The sequence below is a fragment of the Bufo gargarizans genome, chromosome 4 (genome assembly GCF_014858855.1).
Source record: "Bufo gargarizans isolate SCDJY-AF-19 chromosome 4, ASM1485885v1, whole genome shotgun sequence".
Classification (NCBI taxonomy): domain Eukaryota; kingdom Metazoa; phylum Chordata; class Amphibia; order Anura; family Bufonidae; genus Bufo; species Bufo gargarizans.
Window position 1 is genome coordinate 285,313,272 of NC_058083.1, and position 24,254 is coordinate 285,337,525.

At 43.3% G+C, this 24,254-nt stretch overlaps 2 protein-coding genes across 2 annotated transcripts in view; one reads left to right on the forward strand and one right to left on the reverse strand.

The window, feature by feature from the left end:
- RTN4IP1 (reticulon 4 interacting protein 1) overlaps nucleotides 1–20,071 on the reverse strand; it is a 42,782-nt gene extending 22,711 nt beyond the window's left edge. The window contains exons 1-6 of the mRNA XM_044290261.1: nucleotides 19,614–20,071; nucleotides 18,701–18,852; nucleotides 14,498–14,566; nucleotides 12,199–12,323; nucleotides 10,625–10,673; nucleotides 10,387–10,523 (exon numbers count right to left, since the gene is read on the reverse strand). Coding sequence (XP_044146196.1) covers nucleotides 10,387–10,523; nucleotides 10,625–10,673; nucleotides 12,199–12,323; nucleotides 14,498–14,566; nucleotides 18,701–18,852; nucleotides 19,614–19,872 — 791 coding nt within the window. The 5' untranslated portion in view covers nucleotides 19,873–20,071. The remainder of the gene's footprint in view (nucleotides 1–10,386; nucleotides 10,524–10,624; nucleotides 10,674–12,198; nucleotides 12,324–14,497; nucleotides 14,567–18,700; nucleotides 18,853–19,613) is intronic.
- Nucleotides 20,072–20,129: 58 nt separating this feature from the next.
- QRSL1 (glutaminyl-tRNA amidotransferase subunit QRSL1) overlaps nucleotides 20,130–24,254 on the forward strand; it is a 54,851-nt gene continuing 50,726 nt past the window's right edge. The window contains exon 1 of the mRNA XM_044290260.1: nucleotides 20,130–20,282. Within this exon, the coding sequence (XP_044146195.1) occupies nucleotides 20,259–20,282 (24 nt within the window). The 5' untranslated portion in view covers nucleotides 20,130–20,258. The remainder of the gene's footprint in view (nucleotides 20,283–24,254) is intronic.

Consider the following 24,254-nt stretch of genomic DNA (forward strand, 5'->3'; position numbering starts at 1 on the left):
CTCTCTAGGACAAAACAACTGGGGGGGGGCAGGCCTTCCCAATTTTCAGTCCTATTACAGGGCGTCCATAGCAAATTGCATACTAGATCTAATCCACAACCGGGCTTCAAAGTTGTGGGTTGACATTGAGCATACCCTGGCTCCTCACCTTTTACCTGGGATATTTTGGCTCCCTAACGGCGCAAATGGCACTGTTACGCAGACCCTGCAATCACCATTGCTTCAGACATTGGTGTATTCCTGGGGTAAATTTGCTTCTAAAACCGCACTAGCCACAATACCAGGCCCTCTCACGGTTATTGCCATACATCCTGGCCTACCTTCTTATATTAGGTCCTTGCCGGCTTTTCAGATTTCCTCCCCTTCACAGATCTTAATTAAGGACATATTCAGGGACTCAACCCTTCTACCCTTCAGTGACCTATCGCATATCTCTTCTGACTCCCCGGGTCGTTGGTTCAGATACCTTCAACTCCGCAACTTTGTAAGCTCCTTGGCTCCCGGTTCGCAACTATCCGCCCCTCTGACTAACTTCGAAAAACTCTGCACAGCGGCATCAGGACCCTGTCATGGCATATCTCTGATATACGGTCTGATCGGTGCCGGGGAGGTAGGGGATGGCACATTAGCCGAACAGTTGAAGGATGTGGGGTTTGTGTCTGGTTGGGAGGGTGAATTAGCGGTTACCATCTCCGCTGAACAATGGAATCGCTCCCTTTTGTTCACTCATAAGTTGACGGTTTCTTGCCGCCTACAAGAGTTAAACTATAAAATCCTTACACGGTGGTATAGGACTCCGGTCAAGCTACATCAGTTTTATCCTTCTGTTCCCAATACATGTTGGCGATGCCACGATGCAGTGGGCTCCATGCTCCACATCTGGTGGGACTGTCCTGGGGTTGCCCCTCTGTGGCAGGATGTTTTTGCTCTGCATAATGCTTTGTACCGGACCTCTATAGCACCATCTCCTCAGATAGCTCTACTCTCTATCTACTCTGGTAGAATTAAACTTGTTAAGAAAGGTGCCCTTAGGCTGTTTGTGCAGGCTGTAAGGCAGATCATACCGCGTCAGTGGAAATCAGCAGATAGCCTGAGGAGATCTACCTGGGTCCACGCTATGGACACTCTGGTCCGGATGGAGGAGCTGAGAGCTGAGGCCCACAATCAGGTGCGTCCATACTCGCAAACATGGGACCCTTGGCTGCAATTCAGAAGCTCTCCTCGATTTCACACTTGGCTAGAATCTGGTTGTTGTATCTGGTGAAGTTCAGGTTTCTTTTCTTCACATACCCTCGCCCCCCCCCCCCCTCCCCTGTATCTCCTTACCCCCTGTTTTTCAGCCCTTGTCGTGGTCTTATTTGTTCGGATTCGTCACACTTATTGGCATATTTATGATAGTCATGTTTCCTTCATAATTGGGCTCAGGCCATAGTGCCCTTTTCCTCACTTGCGTGACTTTGTAACTCCTTTTCATTTTTGCTTCAATAAATATGATTGAACCATAAATTCTATGAAACGCCTGTGGGGTCAAACCGCTCAGTACACATTTCAATAAATTCCTTGAGGGGTGTTCTTTCCAAAATAGGCTCTCTTTTTTGGGGGTTTCCACAGTAGGGGTACCTCAGGGTCTCTTCAAATGTGACATGGCACCCAAAAACCATTCCAGCAAAGTCAGCCATTCCAGCAAAATCTGCGCACCTTTCCTTTTAAGCTCTGCTGTGTGCCCATACAGCAGTTTACAACCACATACGGGATGCTTCTGTAAACTGCAGAATCAGGGTAATAAATGTTTAGTTTTTTTCTACTATAAAACCCTTACTGTGTTAAATTTAATATTTTTTAAATGTCACCTCGATTTTACTTTAATTTTTGTGGAACACCTAAAGGATTAAAGTTTGTAAAATGGGATCATTTATGGGTGGGTTCTATTATGCAAGCCCCTTAACCTGTTTGGGACATAGGGCGTACAGGTACGCCCTGATGTCCTGGTACTTAAGAACAGGGTGTACCTGTATGTCCTATGTAGTTCCGATCACCGCCACGGGCGGGCGGTGATCGGAACAAGGTGCCTGCTCAAATCACCGTAAAAAATAAAAACTGTGCTAAATAAACAATTTTTTTGTCACCTTACATCACAAAAAAGTACAACAGTAAGCGATTAAAAAGGCGTATGCCCACCATAATAGTACCAATCTAACCGTCACCTCATCCCGCAGAAAATAAGCTCCTAAGAAAATGCCCCGCCCCCCCCCAAAAAAAAGAAAACAATATGGCTCAGACTATGGAAACACTAAAACATAATTTTTTTGTTTTAAAAAAGCGGTTATTGTGTAAAACTTAAGTAAATTTAAAAAAGTATACAAATTAGCTATCGCCGCGTCCGTAATAACATGCTTTATAAAAATATCACATGACCTAACCCCTCAGGTGACTACCGTTACAAAACGGTGTAAAAAAAACAAAAAACTATTTTTTGTCACCTTACATTACACAAAGTGTAATAGCAAGCGATCAAAAAGTCATACGCACCCCAAAATAGTGCCAATCAAACAGTCATCTCATCCCGCAAAAATCATACCCTACCCAAGATAATCGCCCAAAAACTAAAAAAAATATGTCTCTCAGACTATGGAAACACTAAAACATGATTTTTGTGTTTTGTTTCAAAAATGAAATCATTGTGTAAAACTTACATAAATAAATAAAAAGTATACATATTAGGTATCGCAGCGTCCGTGACAACCTGCTCTATAAAAATACCACATGATCTAACCTGTCAGATGAATGTTGTAAATAACAAAAAATAAAAACGGTGCCAAAACAGCTATTTCTTGTTACCTTGCCTCACAAAAAGTGTAATATAGAGCAACCAAAAATCATATGTACCCTAAACTAGTACCAACAAAACTGCCACCCTATCCCATAGTTTTTAAAATGGGGTCACTTTTTTGGAGTTTCTACTCTAGGGGTGCATCAGGAGGGCTTCAAATGGGACATGGTGTCAAAAAACAGTCCAGCAAAATCTGCCTTCCAAAAACCGTATGGCATTCCTTTCCTTCTGCGCCCTGCCGTGTGCCCGTACAGCAGTTTACGACCACATATGGGGTGTTTTTGTAAACTACAGAATCGGGGCCATAAATAATGAGTTTTGTTTGGCTGTTAACCCTTGCTTTGTAACTGGAAAAAAAATATTAAAATGGAAAATCTGCCAAAAAAGTGAAATTTTGAAATTGTATCTCTATTTTCCATTAATTCTTGTGGAACATCTAAAGGGTTAACGATGTTTGTAAACTCAGTTTTGAATACCTTGACGGGTGTAGTTTCTAGAATGGGGTCATTTTTGGGTGGTTTCTATTATGTAAGCCTCAAAAAGTGACTTCAGACCTGAACTGGTCCTTAAAAAGTGGGTTTTTAAAAATTTCAGAAAAATTTCAAGATTTGCTTCTAAACTTCTAAGCCTTGCAACATCCCCTAAAAATAAAATATCATTTTAAAAATGATCTAAACATGAAGAAGACATATGGGGAATGTAAAGTAACTATTTTTGGAGTTATTACTATGTATTATAGAAGTAGAAAAATTGAAACGTAAAAATTTGCAAATTTTTAAAAAATTTGGGTAAATTTGGCATTTTTTTATAACTAAAAATTTTATTTTTTTTACTCCATTTTACCAGTGTCACAAAGTACAATATGTGACGAAAAAACAATCTCAGAATGGCCTGGATAAGTCAAAGCATTTTAAAGTTATCACCACATAAAGTGACACTGGTCAGATTTGCAAACAATGGCCTGGTCCTTAAGGTGAAAATGAGCCGGGTCCCTAAGAGGTTAAAGTGACTTTATAACTGAATTGGTCCTTAAAAAAGTAAGTTTTTGAAAGTTTGAAAAATTGTTTCTAAAATTCCAAGCCTTTTAATGGCCTAAAAAATAATTTACTAAATATGTATTTTGTAAAAAATAAATAAAAAAAATACATGTATTTTGTAACAAAATGTCAAAGCAGACATATGGTGAATGTTAATTAATAACTATTTTATGAGTTATCGATATCTGTCTTAAAAGCAGTAAAATTCAAATTCAGAAAATTTTAATTTTTCCAAATGTTCTGTAAATTTGGGATTTTTAATAAATAAAAATATTAACTCAGATTTACCACTACCATGACGTATAATGTGTGACGAGAAAACAATCTCAGAATCGGTTGGATGAGTAAAAGCATTCCAAAGTTATTACCACCAAGTGTCACATGTCAGATTTGCAACATTAGGCTGAAATGGGTTTTCAGAGATTTTTACACTGAAGACCTATTCTCAGGATAGGTCATCAGTATCTGATTGATGGGGAATGATACCCAGGACATCCAGTGAGCACAGCTGCCTTATTAGGCCTCATGCACACGACCGTTCCGCCGATTTTAGCGTTTCAGGTGCGGACCCATTTATTTCTATGGAGCCGTTGAAAATGCAGATAGTGCACCGTTTGCCATCTGCGTCCATGATCCGTGGTTCCAGTCCATCAAAAAAATATAACCTGTATTATTTCCCTGGAAAACGGTTCACGGACCCATTCACGTCAATGGGACCGCTAAAAAACGCGGAGGCACACAAGATTGTCATCTGCGTCCATTTTATTCCTATCATTTGCATAGCAAACCTGTCTTAGACTTTTTTTTACATTCCTTTATGTCTGGTGGTCCTCCAAAAATAAAGGAAGACACACGGAAAATCACAGAACAACGGAACTCCATTTTGCGGAACGGAACACAACAACGGTCGTGTGCATGAGGCCTTAAACAAATGATTGGCATAGGTCCTGGCTGTTGGAACCCCACCAATCAGTATAAAAGTCTCGCAAAACCCTCTTAAGGTGAAAACTAGCAATAATGTTTTATTTCCATACAGAAATATTTTTCTGTTTTTCAGTGGTTAGAAGTGACAAAAGGGAAGTCTAGAGATGCTGAACTGACACTTTGTCATTGAATGGACATGCTGCAGAAACATATCTTGCTTGCTGACATGGTTGTCTGAACAGAAAAAAAAAATGTCACTACCTCTGTAAGCAATATAAAACCCACAAGTAGATTCAGGAAAAAAAAAAAAAAAAAAAAAAAAAAAAAAAGCTCTCTTGAATTGTCCAGACTCAAATTATTATCAGGTTATCCAGTTGTCTGGTTATAATTGGTATAATGGAAAATACTTTTGTAAGTCAAAATATGCAAATATAAAGAGGGCTGTTTGCCAAAAACAATATCACAGCACCAACGAACTAATGTTGTTTTGTAATCACTCATACATAGGGTTAAATGGTCACTAACTTTTCATACAACCTTGCAGAAATCAGTATACACGACCACAAGAAACTTTGTAATATGTTTTATAAGTGAGAAATGTATACTTCTTCTGTTATCAGTTGTGTACCAGCTCCCTCCTGCTAACTGCTTTTAAACACCTTTTTTCCCTCATCCAGGACAGGATCTTCTCTGCAGGAGGATCATATTACAGATGTCAATGTAAGTCTATGGAGAGGGGAGGAGTGAGCAGGAACTCAGAGACAGGCACAGATAAGCAGGCTGCACAGCAACATAGGTACTGTAGGTATATCAAGGGGATAAAAACAGAACTGGATCGCACATCCACAATGCTATGCTTAGGTCTAATTAAACTCGCTTCTCTGTGCAATATTAAAATGTACAGCCCCCTATACTGCATATACGGCACAGGTGGTTTTAATTTTGCAGAAGTCTTCATATAAGTGGTAATCGACCTGCAGTTCCCGATAGCAATGGACATGTTGTGTTAGACAACTGTTCACATGGTGCAGTACTGCGTGGTGGCCTTTGTTTTTGTGGCGCTGTGCTGGTGGGTTGGTAGGACCCAGTGCCATGGGTGGCATTGTCAGACAGCAGGGTTGCTGTTTGACTCCTGGGTCCTGCCGCCTACTAGGACAGTGCCGCATTGTGCTGCGCCTTTTTGTCAGAGTAGGTCCCACTCAAAGAGGCGACCTTGGCGTGGTGAGTGGGCTTATGCCTTTTGATCAAAATGTACACTAATGCCTCTTGTACAGCATGTAGTATAGGGGGATGTACACTTTAATATTGTGCTGAGAAGAGAGTTTAATTAGATCTAAGCATAGCATTGTGGATGTGCGAACCATTAAATATGCAAATAGATTTTATTTTTGTTTTCTATCAAAAGATGGTTTAATATAATTTTTCTTTTGCACAAAACACCTATGTTTGTCACCTCCGGCAGACCCTAATAAGTCTATTAATACATGTGTAGAACAACTGTTGCCGATTTAATAATTTGTATGTCACCTCCATTTCCATGCTGTGTGCCCGCAAACCAGACACAGAACGCAGAGAGAAGACTACTGTGCGCACACACACGTAATGGAAAGGGTTCCAGGAGAAGTCCTCTCTATATATTCCATGGCCGTTTTGCAGGCACACAGCAGTGAATTGGGGATGACTATCAACATAGAAATGACTGACCTGGAGTCAGCAGCAGGTGTTCTACACGTTTATTAATCTACTTCATAAGGTCTGGAGGTGACAGATTCCCATTAAAGAATACATAGCTATTTTCTTTTGAAGTTGGCTTTTAAATACTGTACTTAAAGGGGTTATCCCATCTTAGACAATGGGGGCATATCGCTAGGATATGCCCCCATTGTCCGATAGGTGCGGGTCCCACCGCTGGGACCCGCACTTACAAGAAGAACGGAGCAGAGAAAGTGGAGGAGGGCGCACTGCGCATGCGCAGCCGCCCTCCGTTCATTTCTATGGAGCCGCCGAAAATAGCCGTGCGCTGGCTCGGCTATTTCCGTCGGCCCCATAGAAATGAATGGGAGCGTTGGCCGCGCATGCGCGGTGTGCTCCCATTCACTTCAATGGGAGAGGCGGGGAGCTGTGCCTGGTGGTGGACGGACCCTGGGAAACCCGGGGTCCTCCAGCCACAACTCTCCCCAGCTCCGTTCTCGTTTTAGGTGCGGGTCCCAGAGGTGGGACCCGCACCTATCAGACAATGGGGGCATATCCTAGCGATATGCCCCCATTCTCTAAGATGGGATAACCCCTTTAAGCTTTATTTGTTTGTCTTCTGCTTAGTATGCAACTGACAATACAAGGCTAAACCCTCACACTAATGTTAAAAAATTTGATTTTAGCCAATATATTCCTGTCAGGAACATATCGGAGCCCGCGCACCCCGCCAAGTTTTCTCAGTGTAGCGCGGGACCTACCGATAACCTACATATATACTATTGTGGTGCAGCATTTGCAGTGATCTATTTACTCTTATATTTTCATCCACACATTATTTCATCTTGTGTAGGATGTTTTTGTGGTACATGTGGTCCGCTGCCGACATCCTCCATTGTATGCATTTTTGCTGGGGATTACCGTTAGCAACGGATCACATGTGGAGGATCTGCTTCCCCGGTTATTAATACGCTACAGTATTTGGGGTTTGAGCATTTCCTCCCAGTTAGGCCACTCTATTCCTTAACGGGTTTCTACCACTTCGTTTTCACATAATTAGCTTTCAGACACTAGCGATCCGCTAGTGTCTGCTCTTCCAAACAATCCTAATATAATAGCTTTTGGGGCAGCCGTTTCGCTAAAAAAAGAACTTATATTGATATGCTAATGACCCTCTAGGTGCTATGGGGGCGTCATTAGCACCTAGAGGATCGGTCTACCTTCACAAAATGCCGCCGCCCAGCGCGTCCCTCCAGCCCGCCCATCTCCATTCTCCTCCGGAATGCGATCAAGCGGACGAATTCTCGTGCATGCGCCGTGCGCGTCTGTATTCGGCGCATGCGCAGTGAATGTCCGACCGCTTCCCTGCTCAGACATTTCCACTGCGGCTGTTCCTCGGAGCACTATGACGTCATCGGCGCAGGCGCAGTGGAGATGTCTGAGCAGGGAAGCGGTCGGACATTCACTGCGCATGCGCCGAATACAGACACGCACGGCGCATGCACGAGAATTCGTCCGCTTGATCGCATTCCGGAGGAGATGGGCGGGCTGGAGGGACGCGCTGGGCGGCGGCATTTTGTGAAGGTAGACCGATCCTCTAGGTGCTAATGACGCCCCCATAGCACCTAGAGCAGGCATGTCCAAACTGCAGCCCTCCAGCTGTTGCAAAACTACAACTCCCAGCATGCCTGGATAGCTTACAGCTATCAGGGCATGCTGGGAGTTGTAGTTTTGCAACAGCTGGGGGGCCGCAGTTTGGACATGCCTGACCTAGAGGGTCATTAGCATATTAATATAAGTTCTTTTTTTAGCGAAACGGCTGCCCCAAAAGCTATTATATTAGGATTGTTTGGCAGAGCAGACACTAGCGGATCGCTAGTGCCTGAAAGCTAATTATGTGAAAAGTAAGTGGTAGAAACCCTTTAAAAGTTTAAAACACAACAAACTGACTGCAACTGGGAGCAACTGTATCATACTCTTTTGGAAGAGTGCACTAATGCTGGAACATCTACTAAATACATTTAGAGTTTTATGTACATAAAGTTTTCTAATATACTTATAGTGTTTCAATTCCTCACCATTTTCAAGAGTCTGCTTGCAGTTATTGAATGGAAGCATTCTTGTTTGCCTCCAAAGGCTTAAAACCTGTTCTGATTGTGTGTAACTGGATAGATCCTGGTAATCCTCCGCAGAGGCAAGCATGTATATGGTATTGTGAGGCAATAAGTCAGGATACTCCCTGGAAGCCTTCAATCCCTCAGTAAAGATCATCTGGGGAGACCCTAGGAAAAATAACCCAAAAGGTTGTCTTCTCACATAGCCCTCTGATTCTGACATTGAGCAACTAGGTCTTATTATCGTGACCTTAAAATAATTGTTCTAGATCAGCGATCAGCAGCCTTCGGTACTCCAGCTGCTGTTAAACTACAACTCCCAGCATGCAGACACGCTCGGCTGTTCTCACAACTCCTATGGAAGTGAATGGAGCATTCTGGGAGTTGTCGTTTCAGGACATCTGGAGTGTCGGAGGGTGATGATCCTTGTTCTAGATCAGGGATGGGCAAACTCGGCCCTCCAGCTGTTGTAAAACTACAAATCCCATCATTCCCAGTCTGCCTACAGCAGGGCATGATGGGATTTGTAGTTTTAAAACAGCTGGAGGGCCGAGTTTGCCCATCCCTGTATCCAGATCAATAGACTTCAGACAGGAAGCTTTTGAATGAAACTGTCCATTGACAGTTGTTGCAACGAGGCACTGAAGGGATGCAACAGAGATGCAAATTAAGGCGCATTTAGATCCGTTACTTCTCGACAGTTGGTCGGCTGCTTGTTCAGTGGAGGAGACCACTGCATTTACATGCAGCAATCATCCCCACAGTATAAGGGTGAACTGTAGCTTTTGCAATCGCTTGTGTTCATACAGCTGCATTGTTTCTGGGCAGCAGATCGTTGTATAGACAGCATGATCTGCAGCCCAGAAATGATTATTTAGGTGTCTGCATGAACGACAGGATCACCCGATGAACGAATGTTTCGCTTGTTTATCGGGTGATTGGCGGCACCTTTATGTTCGTTCTCGATAATCTGTCAGAGAATATGACCATGTAAATCCACCTAGAGTTCATTATACACACAGAAAAAGGATCATGATACCCTCTTACAAGCAAGCCACTACCACACCCAAAGCTTGACTGTATAACCTTGGTAGGACTTCCCTGTTAAGCTGTCAAAATTAGGAGTCAGCGAGAACTCTTTGAGGGTGGAGAAAAACAGCATCATGACGTCAAGCATCATCCTCAAACCTAGTCCCCATAAAGGTCACTGGGGCACAGTTCATGGTGAGGGAACCTCCTGATAGTTATACTGGATACAGGTGTTCGAGCTTTGCCTTAAGGGTCACTGACTTTTCAAAAAACTTTTTATGTCATAGAAACATATCAAAAGTTTTATCGGTGCTGAGACCTCCACCAATCTCTAGAATTAGGAGACAGAATCTTTTGTATACTGTTCTCTCTCTCCTCACTCTAGGAGAGGGGCTCAATGGAATTCCATCCATGCAATTCTCTCTCCTAATTCTAGGCACTCAGAGCCCCACCAATCAAAACTTTTCATATGTATTTAAGACGCATCAAAAGGTTTTTGAAAACTTTGTGACCCTTTACTGCTCCTGGCTATACGCAGCACTGGTCTGTCTGAAGCTTTGAAAAGGCCAACTTTGGAAAAACCACATTTTATACAGTTGCCCTTGGATATGAAGCAAGCCAGTCTATATTCTATTTACATGATAAAAAAATTCTTTTTTTATTCTGACAAATGCAAAGAACCTTACAAATCATAGGGCAGACAATATAGAATCATTTGAAGAAACCCTACCCATAAGATGTTTCAGTGCACTTTACTTACTGGTCCCGTGTCTTTAACTGGTCCTTCAACCTGGCTACTGTATAGTCAATTATGTCATCAGCTCCAAGGTCTTTCATCAAGGTAACGGCGTTCCCAGAACAAACAGCTGTTACATGAGCACCCCAGGCTTTTAATAGCTAAATAAATGTATCATAAATTAATATTCATAGAAAACGATGACATTCATAAAAACAAACACAGGAGCATGTGTTTGGTATATAAACTAGGATGAAAATACCTGGATGGCTGCTGTACCAACTCCCCCTGATGCCCCAATAATTAATACACTGAAAAAAAGACAAAAAGGTTACTTATATCCTCCACTATGTGATACCTGATGCTGACACTCACGCACACCACGTGCAAACCAGCTCTCGTTTCCAAAAACAAGTTATCTGATAAGGTAACCAAGTATCACATAAATGAAAAAATGAAGTGTAACCATGGCATAGCTTTCACAACACCTAGAAATCTAATGACCTTCTATGCGCAGAGTTTTAGTGGGGTTTCTAAGATTAGGAAAAAGTGGGCACAGATAGGAGATGGCACTAAATAAGTGATAGTTAAAAACTAATAAAAAAAATATAATAAAAAAAGCAAATTCTGTAACTTTTTTTTTACGGAGTATGTGAGGGCTTGATTCGTGCAAGACGACTTGTAGTTTACATTGGTATCATTGTGGTTACATGATAATTTGTGATGACTTTTTATAGTTTTTTTTTTTTTTTTTTTTTCTTCAGGTGGATAAGGAAAAACCAGGTATTCGGGTATTGTTTTTTTTTTTTTCTTTTATGGCGTTCACCATGCAGGATAATTCACCGTGTGGATCATTATGGACACAGCGAGATCAAGTGTTTATTTTGCAACTTGTGATCCGCTGATCAACTACTTATGTTGTATAGTGTACTTTATACTGTCAGCACCTCTAGCACAGCCTCTAGGCATACAATCCAGGCACACCTGGGGGCCTTCATTAGGCCCTTGCCTGCCATACTAAGACACTGGCACCCAGAAATCTCATTCACAAGGGTGTTGATGTCTTTCTAACAATCACCTATATGCCGTGGCCGTTATTGACCTCAGCATCTAAGCGACTAAACGGCTCAGGAGACTCATGTAGCACTTAGACTAGGCTTCCGTTAAAAAGTAGAGGCCTAGCCTCCATTACTGACCGCCATAAAAAGGTGTATTGGCAGTCCCTAACAGGGGTAAGAAGGTACAAGGAATCATTGTGGATGATAGGTACATGTCACCGAGGTTCCTGGCCTCAGTGGAGTAAGAGACAGTTTTTGTCAGCAGCAGTTGCTGTGTGACACCTTTCTATCTACTATGGCTGTAAATAACTGATCCGGAACCGCTCTTACTGGGAGTAGTCAAAGTGCTGGGTGGGTGACTACTCCCCATGGTCCAGGATCGGTTTTGACAGGGCTATAAAAAAAACATCCAGCAGTGTCAGGTGGAGCAGGCTGCCTAAAGCCTGCAGGTGGACTTTCTGAGTCTGAGCATTCAGCCAGGTGTGGATTAAACACCCAGGATCAAAGGTGAATGTTTTTCTGTATGAACTGTTTTGGGTGTGCACTAACACCAATACTGAAAATGGACTGTCATACTGTAAACCTGCAACTAGTGTGAATCAACACTGCAGTTTTTGAGTTACAAACGTGTCTTTGCCTCTATACTGCATCCGCTTGTCCTGTCTACCAGAGCGAATCCCCACACAGGTTAACATAAAAGCGGCAAATAATAACTGAAAACATATTTGAAAATGCTACCACTTAATTGTCTTTTTAGGAAACAGTGAGTGACACTTACCGCTTCCCTGGACACTTTTCCTTGCTCAAACCACAGCTGTTAACAAGGGCTGCCCATGCAGTAAGCATCACATAGGGTAAAGATGCAGCTTCTGTATAACTAAGTGACTTTGGCTTCAAGGATACCTAAAAATAAATCACACACTACAATTATAATCTACCTTTTTATTGTAGAGCTGGAATCTATGCAGTCTTTAGAGAAGATCATTAAATCCATTAAAAAGGACCTGTCACTCCTCTGTCTGGTTTACTAAATACTTGTTACTGACAATACTGGAGAATATTTTCTTAGAATTGTTTTGTGGCGTTGCTCTGTTATTCCGCCTAGAAATGTATAAATAGCCAATTGGGAGTTACCATTCTACTTGTGAACAGTGTGCCTCCCTACTCAGTCTGGCACAGTATTGATTGGACAACGTCAATGTCAGACACAGCCATAACTGGCAACACCCAAGAATACAAAACGAAAGTCCCAGTACAGGGTTCCAGCAAAAGAAGAACCAGAAAAAAAAGCGGTGACAGGTCATCTTTAATGTCACAAAGCATCCTGAATGCACATGAAAAAAATACAAGTTATCTGTTTGAATACTGGGTAATCTCTATGATCTAAGCATGTCATACAGGCTCAATCATTTGAACTTGTTTCCTTAGGACAAAAAGTCCTTTATTAGGCCTCTTTCACACGGGCGTTGCGGGAAAATGTGCGGGTGCGTTGCGGGAACACGCGCAATTTTTCCGCGCGAGTGCAAAACATTGTAATGCGTTTTGCACGCGTGTGAGAAAAATCGGCATGTTTGGTACCCAAACCCGAACTTCTTCACAGACGTTCAGGTTTGGGATCGGTGTTCTGTAGATTGTATTATTTTCCCTTATAACATGGTCATAAGGGAAAATAATAGCATTCTGAATAAAGAATGCATAGTAAAATAGCGCTGGAGGGGTTAAAACATTTTTTTTTTACTCACCTTAATCCACTTGCTTGCGCAGCCGACATCTCCCCTGTCTCTTTCTTTGCTGATTGCAGTCAAAGGACCAGTGGTGACGTCACTCCGGTCGTCACATGATCTTTTACCATGGTGATGGATCATGTGATGACCGGAGTGACGTCACCACAGGTCCTTTGACTGCAATCAGCAAAGAAAGAGACAGAAGAGATGCCGACTGCACAAGCAAGTGGATTAAGGAGAGTTAAATTATTTTATTTATTTTTTTAACCCCTCCAGCGCTATTTTACTATGCATTCTGTATTCAGAATGCTATTATCTTCCCTTATAACCATGTTATAAGGGAAAATAATAAAATGATCGGGTCTCCATCCCGATCGTCTCCTAGCAACCGTGCGTGAAAATCGCACCGCATCCGCACTTGCTTGTGGATGGTTGCGATTTTCATGCAGCCCCATTCCTCTCTATGGGGCCTGCGTTGCGTGGAAAACGCAGAATATAGAACATGCTGCGATTTTTACGCAACGCACAAGTGATGCATTAAAATCACTGCTCGTGTGCACAGCCCCATAGAAATGAATGGGTCGGGAATCAGTGCGGGTGCAATGCGTTCACGTCACGCATTGCACCAGTGTGAAAGGGGACCTTATAGATGTATGTAAAACGGAAAATCATATAGGACGTACTTAAATTATGTCCTATAAAAAGTACACAATATCTAAGGGGACACAAATGCTCTCATATTAAATATTCAGATTTATTTGACAGTCATAGCAAGTAGGTTAAATTCACCTGGAGCCCAAAATAATATGCAAAAATATGCTACTGTCAATGTTTTAATTGGTGTCTTCTGCTCAGTCTTCTTGTTACTGGAAATAAGTTGGATAATGAAATGCTGGATTGAAGCAATTTCATTAGGTGCTAGTGTCTTGCTTAGTAGAACTGACATGTGGTTCCATGAAGGGTGGCAAATAGAAAATGCAGAAAGGGAGGCAGCCTTACGACTGATATGATATCCTCATTCTAGTAAGGCTTCATGGACACGACAGTACCGTTTTTTTGCAGTTCACCCATTGTAGAAATGCCTATGCTTGTCCGCAAAACGGATAAGAATAGGACAGGTTATATTTTTTTTGCGGGGCCACGGAACGGTGCAACGGATGCAGACAGCACACGGAGTGCTGTCCGCATCTTTTGTGGCCCCATTGAAGTGAATGGGTCCGAACCCGAGCCGCAAAAAAATGGGGCTCTGATATGGACCAATAAAACGGTTGTGTGCATGAGGCCTAAGAGACTCATACACTGTAGTAGGTCGATAGATGTAACATGAAATTAGCAGGAACTTTGTATCTTTACCTCATTAACACTTGCAACAACAAATTCTGCAAATGTACCTTGCTTCCATGGAGGGATCGCTGCCCATACCTGTCAATAAAACCAAGGATGATTATCAAGTAGCACATCAGTGTATTCTATCATTACTGTTATTTGGGTTTATTTTAGTTCAATGGTTAATAAACTTATTGCATGGCGGAGTCATTACTATTCAGTTACCCTGGAATATTCTGAGCAGTACTTAAACAGTAAATTAACCAATCAATATTATGTCCACACTAAAAAAGTGCCTGTGTTATATTATATAGGTGTTCACAGCTCCGCTTATCCTGTGGGCACTGTATAATATTCCATGTGCAGTATTTTTCATTAGATGGGATGTAATGCACCGGATTCTCAGTGTTGCTAGAGTGGAATACTGTGCAGTATGCGGCATTTGTATGACACAGGTCAATAGGTTGTGTAATATGGTTCCTTTGGGCATACTGCATGTCTGACTGAAAGAGGACCTGTCACCACTTCTGACTGACGTGCCTGTTTTAACAGATACTTGCATTCCCCATGTAATAAAAATTGCAGATCATCTATTCCTATGGCTCTATGATGTGCTATTCCTTTATTATATCTACTAGAAGTTATGACTGAATTGCTAGCAGTCTGCAGTAAGGGTACAGAGGGGTGTTAACCAGTTGGTGGGGTCGCTGCACAGTCTGAGAATGGAAGCACTGGCCGGATAAAGTGAGACAGTGCAGGGACACCCCCCCTCCCAACTTGTTACCTCCCCTCTGTACCCTTACTACAGACTGCTGGCAATTCATTCATAACTTCTAGTTGAAATAATAAAGGAATGGCACAACGTAGAGACATAAGAATAGATGTTCCAGAATTGTTATTACATGGGGGATGCATGAAGCTAACAGGCATGTCAGGAGCATAGAAAGGTCCTCTTGAAATTTACACCCAAGACAATCTTAAAGTCTGATGCCATAATTAGCACCCTTGCCCCATAAAGGAAATGTTGGTTGGACAAAACTATTAGTAAATGTTGTACTTTGTGTCCTGTACAATTGCATAATAACAGTCATCCAAGAGAAGAAAGGTATTTGATCCAAAAGTCACTCATACAACAAAAACATGGTTATAATAGGTGAAGTATGAGAATACATGGAAACAAGTGCTGCCGGAATAAAATATGCTAAATTGGATTCACCTTCTAAATAATAATTCTACATAACATCCCTATATAGGATAAGTACATGTGGCGAAACCAACCTCGCCACTGGATTTTGGCGGGGCCTGTTTACCAGCCTCTTGCCCCAGGATTATGGGCCATCTCATCAGCCAGGCCTCATTTGTTCACAAAGGACTTGGACTAACTTGAACCCTCTGGTCTAATTCGTGCCATTTTGGGATGTTAAATGTCTATGTGTATTGAAAAGGGTGGGACATTGTATACGTTGAGTAGGGAGGTCTGTTCCATTGTCTCTCTGTGTGTATTGGCGATGTCCTTTGTCCTGAGAGATAATTTAATTACTTCTCGGTTGTCTCCCGGACAGAGGATATTGTGTATTCGCCTGTGATGATTGCATCAACCCAGTGTGAGGTAATTCTATCACGGGCAGAGGGAAGGATTTTGTGTGGGAGTGTCTGAGTGTATTGTACGTGGTCATTGGCTGTTTTTACAAAACCCTGAGGGTGGTAACCTTGTTGGAAGATGTGTATAAAATGCTTGTGTGTTAAAATAAAGAGGCTGCTTTATACCTTCATGAAGTTTTGGCTCATGTTTGGGGAATGTGTCTGGCTATATCACAATACAAAGAGTATAAGAGTATAAAGAGTATAAGCTCTTGTAAGAGCTTGTTCATGGTTCCTGTTCTCTGGATGTAGGAGAGGTTCACCCACTGGAAGCTGAAGCCCGGTCTTGGGTCCAGCGTGGGTGGAGGACGGTGAGACCCCAACCAAGCTGCGGCGGTTAGTGGGGTCTGCAGTGCGTACTGTGTCAGGTGGAGTGCTTGGAGTCCTCGGAAAGCACTAGAAGCATCCATCGACGGAGGTACTGGTCGGGGTGCCAGGAGATCCGTTACAGTACATATTTGCAACTATTTATTCTAGCCCCAATGTATCTAAAGTAAAAAAATTGAGCTACTTTGGAAATTGTCCAGATCAAAAACATCCTATCAATTTGTGTCTTATGCAGATCTGTGTGTCTCCATGGTAACAAACTCTATACAAATCAGTCATTGTCTGATCCTAGGGTCATGTTACCCTCCACCTGCAGCCCTACTTCTTACTAACTGATGTACTAAATGTACATTAGCAAGAAATAGGGGTCAGTGTAACCAGATTATACAGTGGATATAAAAAGTCTACACACCCCTGTTAAAATGTCACGTTTCTGTGATGTAAAAAAAATGAGACAAAGATAAATCATTTCAGAACTTTTTCCACCTTTAATGTGACCTATAAACTGTACCACTCAATTGAAAAACAAACTGAAATCTTTTAGGTGGAGGGAAGAAAAAAATATAAAAATAACTAAAATAATGTGGTTGGATAAGTGTGCACACCCTCTTATAACTGGGGATGTAGCTGTGTTCAGAATTAAGCAATCACATTTAAAATCATGTTAAATAGGAGTCAGCATACACCAGCCATCATTTAAAGTGCCTCTGATTAACCCCAAATAAAGTTCAGCTGCTCTAGTTGGTCTTTCCTGGAACTTTCTTAGTCGCATCCCACAGCAAAAGCCATGGTCCACAGAGAGCTTCCAAAGCATCAGAGGGATATCATTGTTAAAAGGTATCAGTCAGGAGAAGGGTACAAAAGAATTTCCAAGGCATTAGATATACCATGGAACACAGTGAAGACAGTCATCATCAAGTGGAGAAAATATGGCACAACAGTGACATTACCAAGAACTGGACGTCCCTCCAAAATTGATGAAAAGATGAGAAGAAAACTGGTCTGGGAGGCTACCAAGAGGCCTACAGCAACATTAAAGGAATATCTGGCAAATACTGGTTGTGTGGTACATGTGGCAACAATCTCCCGTATTCTTCATATGTCTGGGCTATGGGGTAGAGTGGCAAGATGAAAGCCTTTTCTTACGAAGAAAACCATCCAAGCCAGGCTACATTTTGCAAAAACACATCTGAAGTCTCCCAAAAGCATGTGGGAAAAGGTGTTATGGTCTGATGAAACCAAGGTTGAACTTTTTGGTCATAATTCAAAAAGATATGTTTGGCGGAAAAACACTGCACATCACCAAAAGAACACCATACCCACAGTGGAGCATGGTGGTGGCAGCATCATGCCAAGGGGCTGTTTTTCTTCAGCTGGAACTGGGGCCTTAGTTAAGCTAGAGGGAATTATGAACAGTTCCAAATACCAGTCAATTTTGGCACAAAACCTTCAGGTTTCTGCTAGAAAGCTGAACATGAAGAGGAACTTCACCTTTCAGCATGACGACCCAAAGCATACATCCAAATCAACAAAGTATTGGCTTCACCAGAAGAAGATTAAAGTTTTGGAACGGCCCAGACCTGAATCAGATTGAAAATCTGTGGGGTGATCTGAAGAGGACTGTGCACAGGAGATGCCCTCGCAATCTGACAGATTTGGAGTGTTTTTGCAAAAGAGAGTGGACACAATGTGCCATTCTGATAGACTCCTACCCAAAAAGACTGAGTGCTGTAATAAAATCAAAAGGTGCTTCAACAAAGTATTAGTTTAAGGGTGTGCACACTGTTTTTCAATTTAATTTTTTTTACATCACAGAAACCTGACATTTTAACAGGGGTGTTTAGACTTTTTATATCGTGTGTGTGTATATATATATATATATATATATATATATATATATATATATATATATATATATATATATATATATATATATATATATAGATCCACACATATACCTGCAGGCCTCTACAGCCAAGAAATCAAAGTTAATATCAGAAAGTGCTGAACAATGCAGGAATCCAATGGGCTCTGCCACAGATATCTGAAGAAAAGGTCAGACCAATCTCAAAAAGTGTAGCAGTTTTTATTAAATAATCTGATATGATTTTTGCAATCCTGCTTTTAACTGGATGGTCATAGTGTCTGTTAGCTTCCTGCATTCTTCAGCACGTTTTGGATGGTACCGAAAATACTAACATCTCAATTATATATGCATGTCAGTCAGTATCAGTATTCAGCACTTCTCTTCCATATACATGCCTGATCTCCAGGTTTAAAGTACTTCACATTAAGTCCGCATTCCATGACTGTTCCTGAAACATCTCTGCCCAAAATCAAAGGAAATTCACTACCAGATGTCTTTATATGAAGAGGATCCCGACTCATGTTCAGACTTTTTACGCCATAACCACCTAGAAGATAAATGGGGAAAGGGTTAGATGGAGTTGGAAATTTCTAACTGGCTCCTAGTATTTTCTAAGTAGTTTTTAGAGAAAATCATTCTGAACATAACAATACATTTTTGCATGTACAGAAACATTCCTGCAGTAAAGTGAACATACAGGTTGGATCCAGTGGTGTACATAGAGAAGTAAGGTCCTCATAGCATGGATCAAACCAGGCCCCTCCACACAGGACAGAAGGGTTTCTGCCTAAACCCCTTTCAATGACCCTGCCTCATTTGCTAAAAGTTGTTCCTTTAGAGGGTAGAGTCCTGACTAAGTTTTCTCCCACAGTAGAAGAGGAGATAATCCCAACTGGGCCCCCTCTTGTCACGGGCCCCATAGCAGTCTGCCGCTATGGTGGTTACACCTCTGGTTAGATCATGAGATATTCTAAACCAGGCATACTCAACCTGCGGCCCTCCAGCTGTTGTAAAACTACAACTCCCAGCATGCTCGAACAGCCTACAGCTATCAGTCTAGAGCAGAGCATTGTGGGAGTTGTAGTTTCAGGTGTGCCAACATTTACGGCCATGAGTGTGTGTATATATACACATACATACACACACACACACATAAACCGGTATATACACATAGTGACATGGAAAATTAAAAATAAAATCACCAAAATTCTTTCAAATATGTTTAACATAAAAACTTGTTGTAAACAAGAAGTCCTTTTCTGATGACAGAACCCGTTTAAAGACAAGCACATTATCCCGGCCACTTACTTCTCATGTTCACATCGAGAGGATTTACACTGGCAGCATGGACTTTAATGATCACTTCATTGGGATAATGGATAATTGGCAGCAGCACATTCTCATTGAAGCGCAGAACATCATTGCTCCCATACTTGTCAATGACCCAGGCTGGCATAACCATGCTCCTCCTACCTGAGCAATGGATGCCCCTCTCTTTCCCAGCATCTGCTATTAGACTGGGTCTTCTACACAAATGTAAGACAGATCTCCTGCACACAATATTCATCCTGCTCAGCACAGAAGACCTCCAATATACAACACAAAGGACTAGAGCAACACTGTCACAGTCTACAGCTTCATGTCATTGAAACAGGAGCAAGGAAATGCAGCGAGGCCTCCGAAGGTGACGCTCTGCCACCAGCCTGCGGTCCTCAGCCCTTCTGCTTCACTTGTCCTCGGTTCTTCACACATCCAGGTCTTGTCCCTTCTATGTCCTCTAGGAACTTCCGCGTTCCTAGCCTCATTCCTGCGTAGTCCAATGACAGCAATGCATACTAAACCGCCAACCTATCGGAAACGTTCTAGTTTGCTGTCCCTTATTTGCCAACCAACACATGTCAGCTTCCAGTAGGATCACGGGTCTGTGTCGATGTATGCTGGGGACTATAAGACATGCTGGGGGCCAGTCTGCGGGAGGTGAGTGGGGAGCGTGCACACCTATGAGACTGTCTAATGAAAAGACTGCTGCCGTCTGAAACAGTGGCGGGGGTTTCATTGCCTTTTGGCATAGTAAAGCTAGACTAATACCACAACATAGTGGCTATCCCCATGCCAGCACAACCTTCAGTGCTTGTAATAGGGTCATGTAGTGTCTATATGTGATAGACCATAATATATCATTAGGGTCATTTATCAAGCTGGTGATAAGTAGAACTGGCTTAGTTGCCCATAGCAACCAATCAGATTCCATCTTTCATTTTGGAAAAGAGCTGTCAAAAATGAAAGGTGGAATCTGGTTGCTATGGGCAACTAATCCAGTTCTACTTATCACCAGCTTGATAAATGACCCTAATGGTATATTATGTATACCGTGTGTAGTCTTCTCTGATGAGAGGAGAAATTACCAGGTAGGTGTCCGCTAAGTGTTCCTGAAACACTGAAGTGACCGAAAATTCACCCTGCCCCCTCCCATGGGCTGTTGACATGTCTAGTGTAGGGTTGCCACCCATACGGGATTGACCCAGACAGTCCGGGTTTGTAATCCTGTGTCCGGGTACAAGCCTGTCTTAGACCCGGACACAGGATTCATTTCAAACTGCAGTGCAGACTGTGTGATTTGCTCGGTCACGGTTCTGACAGCTGGCGGTGGGTGAGCGGAAGGCACTCCGGGACCGGCTCGAACCTGAAGAGGATGAGGCCGCCGGTCAGGATGGATTGGAAGCTGGAGAGCTGGGGGCTGCGGGTGGTCAGGAGCAGGGGCACGAAGACGCTGCTGAAGGTGAGCAGCAAACCCTCGCCCCACGGCATGGCGGCTGCGCCAGGACTGAGCTGCTCTCACTCCCAGATCAGGCCGGATAACAATGAGACGAGCTGCGGGCCTGCGCTCCTCCCATCCCCGACTCTTCTGCTGCGCTCCTTTCCTATCACGACACCTCCCCTTTCCCCCGGTCTCTGTTACCGGCCCAGGAAAGCTGCCGGACTCTCACACAACACTCTACAGTCAGTGTGACGGCCCCGAGTGACGGTTCCCGGGGGATGAGGGCCACATTACTCTAACTGGGGGTCACTAATGGGGGCATTATTCTTAATGGGTGGCACTAATGGGGGGCATTACTCTTACTGGGGGCATTATTCTTTTTGGGGGACACTAATAGGGGGCATTATTCATTCTGGGCTACACTAATAGGGCCATTGCTCTTACTGAGGCACACTAATGGGGGCATTACTATTACATGGGGGCTTTAATATTCCTGGGGAGCCCAGTATGACAGCGACTTCACACCCTGTATTAAAGGGGTTGTCCAGGTTCAGAGCTGAACCTGGACAGCCCTCCATTTTCACCCCGGCAGCCCCCCTGACATGAGCATCGGAGCAGTTCATGCTCCGATGCTCTCCTTTGCCCTGCGCTAAATCGCGCAGGGCAAAGGCATTTTTCAGAGTTCCGGTGACGTACCGGGCTCTCCATGGGGCTGACAGGAACCCCGGTGACGTCACCGGCACTGATGGGCGGGATTTGGCTCTGCCCTAGCCAGTAAAACGGCTAGGGCAGAGCTAAAGCCCGCCCCTCAGAGCCGGTGACGTCACCGAACACACTGCTGGGCGGAAGTTACCGCCCGGCAGTGTGTTATTAAAAACAAAAGAGCCTGTGCCCTGCGCGATCTAGCGCAGGGCACTGGAGCGCATCGGAGCATGAGATGCTCCGATGCTAGGCTCAGGGGGGCTGCCGGGGTGAAAATAAGGGTATGTCCGGGTTCAGCTCTGAACCCGGACAACCCCTTTAAGCCACGCACCCACAACCACACACCCTTTGGGTGTGGCTTAACTTGCCCGGTATTTTTTGTTGGTAAAGGTGGCAACCCTAATCTAGTGGTCTGCCGCATGGGGGAGGGTTCATGAAAAAGAGTCACCTCAGGGTTTCAGGAAAGCTCAGTGGACACTTGCCTGTGGCTTGCAAGGTATTCAACTTTGGACTAAATTTCCTAATCTTAGGGCCTCCTGCACACGAACGGTTTTTATTTCAGTTTACGTTCCTTTTTTTGCGTTCTGTATATGGACCGTATACAGAACCATTCATTTCAATGGATCCGCAAAAAAAACGGAAGGTACTCCGTGTGTATGTACTCGCTGTTTAAACATTATTGTATGCTTCCGTTTCTGGATCACAAATGAAAACCAAATGGAACGGCAAAACGGAACAGAAACACTAGTGAAACAGAAAAACTGAAAACGGATCCGTTTAAAACGTACCGCAAAACCATATGGTTGTGTGCAGGAGGCATAAAGATGGCGTGAGCTCAGACACGTTGTCCAGACCTGCTCCAGATTTCTCACAGGGCTCAGGCTGGTGCCAGGATAGACGTCTTCTCTGACTCTAGACCAACTATTGGCCGGCTTATTTTCAGACAGATTTTTACGCCAGAATCACACCCTCTTTTCCATGAAGCCACGTCCATTTCTACTAAACCCACCTCCTTTTTGAGCGTGTTGGAAAAAACTGTAGAAACCCTAGAAGTGCCTATTTGCACCACTTTTTTAGGCAATTTTTTGGGGGACCCTTTTTTAAGCAAATCTGAGCATTTGTTTCTCTTTCGCAATTGCACTAGGATGGGCGATAAACTGTACATACGTTTAAACTACCTATGTCTTGAAAACCCTCGGCCGCATTAACTGTGGCGTGGCCTCCGATTGAAAACAATGGGTAGTGGTTTCAGCTCAGATTTGGGCCGATTTTCAGCTCTGAATCCTCACTGAAACCTGCATTCAAAATCCTCCGTCTGAACCCACCCGTAAGTATGGGAAGGTGTTACAGATGCTTTTAAAAGGCTCGTCCATTCATTCTGCACCACATAATAAAAAACCTGGCAACTTTTTAATATAATATAGGTTTTTGATTCTTCACCAAGATCTCTGCTTGCTGTCATTGACTTTAATAGTTCTTGTTGACATTCTTTGTCTCCTTTAATACGGCGGCATTTTCTTCCACTTTATCCAGTCTCTGTAAGCTAAACTGTCTGGACTACAGGGTCTCAATGCAGAGACCTCTGGACATACAACCTCTGAATATTTCCATTCGCTGACCACAGAACTTTTCATTATTCAGTGATTAATGAATAATGGTAAATACCTATCTGGATATTTAAAGGGTTATGCCCATCTCCTTTTCTTGGGGGGGGGGGGGGGGGCATTCTGGAGAGTAACCTATCTGACATTGAAGGCATATCCTAGCGAGATAACATCAGTGTCTGAGGTGGGATTATCCGTCTAAGGGCTCGTTCACATGACCGTTGGTGACCCGTGCCCATGCTGTGAACCACAAATTGCGGTCCGCAATGCATGGGCACCTTCCGTGGCGCGTGCAGGCGCATGGGGATCGCCAACCCATTCACTTTAATGGGTCCGCGATCCCTCCGTTCCGCAAAAAGATAGAGCATGTTCTGTCTTTTTGCGGTGCGGAGGCACTCCATAGTGCTTTCGTTCCGTTCCGTGCTTCCGTTCCGCATCTCCGGATTTGTGGACCCATTGAAATCAATGGGTCTGCATCCGTGATGCGGAATAACAACGGAACGGTGCCCGTGTATTGCGGGTCTGCAATACGGGAACGGGACACCAACGGTCGTGTGAACGAGCCCTAAGGCATATCCACAGGATGTGCCATAAATGTCCAAAAGGTGTGAGTCTCACCTCTGAAAAGTGCTCCTATCTCAAAGATAAGGCCCTGAGCGTACCGCTGGGATTGGAGGCGGAGTGCATCGGAGCCCCGTTCTTGAGTTACTAGCGGATCTCAGAGGTGGGACCTGCACCTAGTGGACATTTATGCCATTTCCTGTAGATAAGGGCTCGTTCACACAAAAGTTTTTTGCGTTCCATATACGGTCCGTATACGGAACCATTAATTTTAATGGTTCTGCAAAAAAAAAACTGAATGTACTCCACATGCATTCCGTTTCC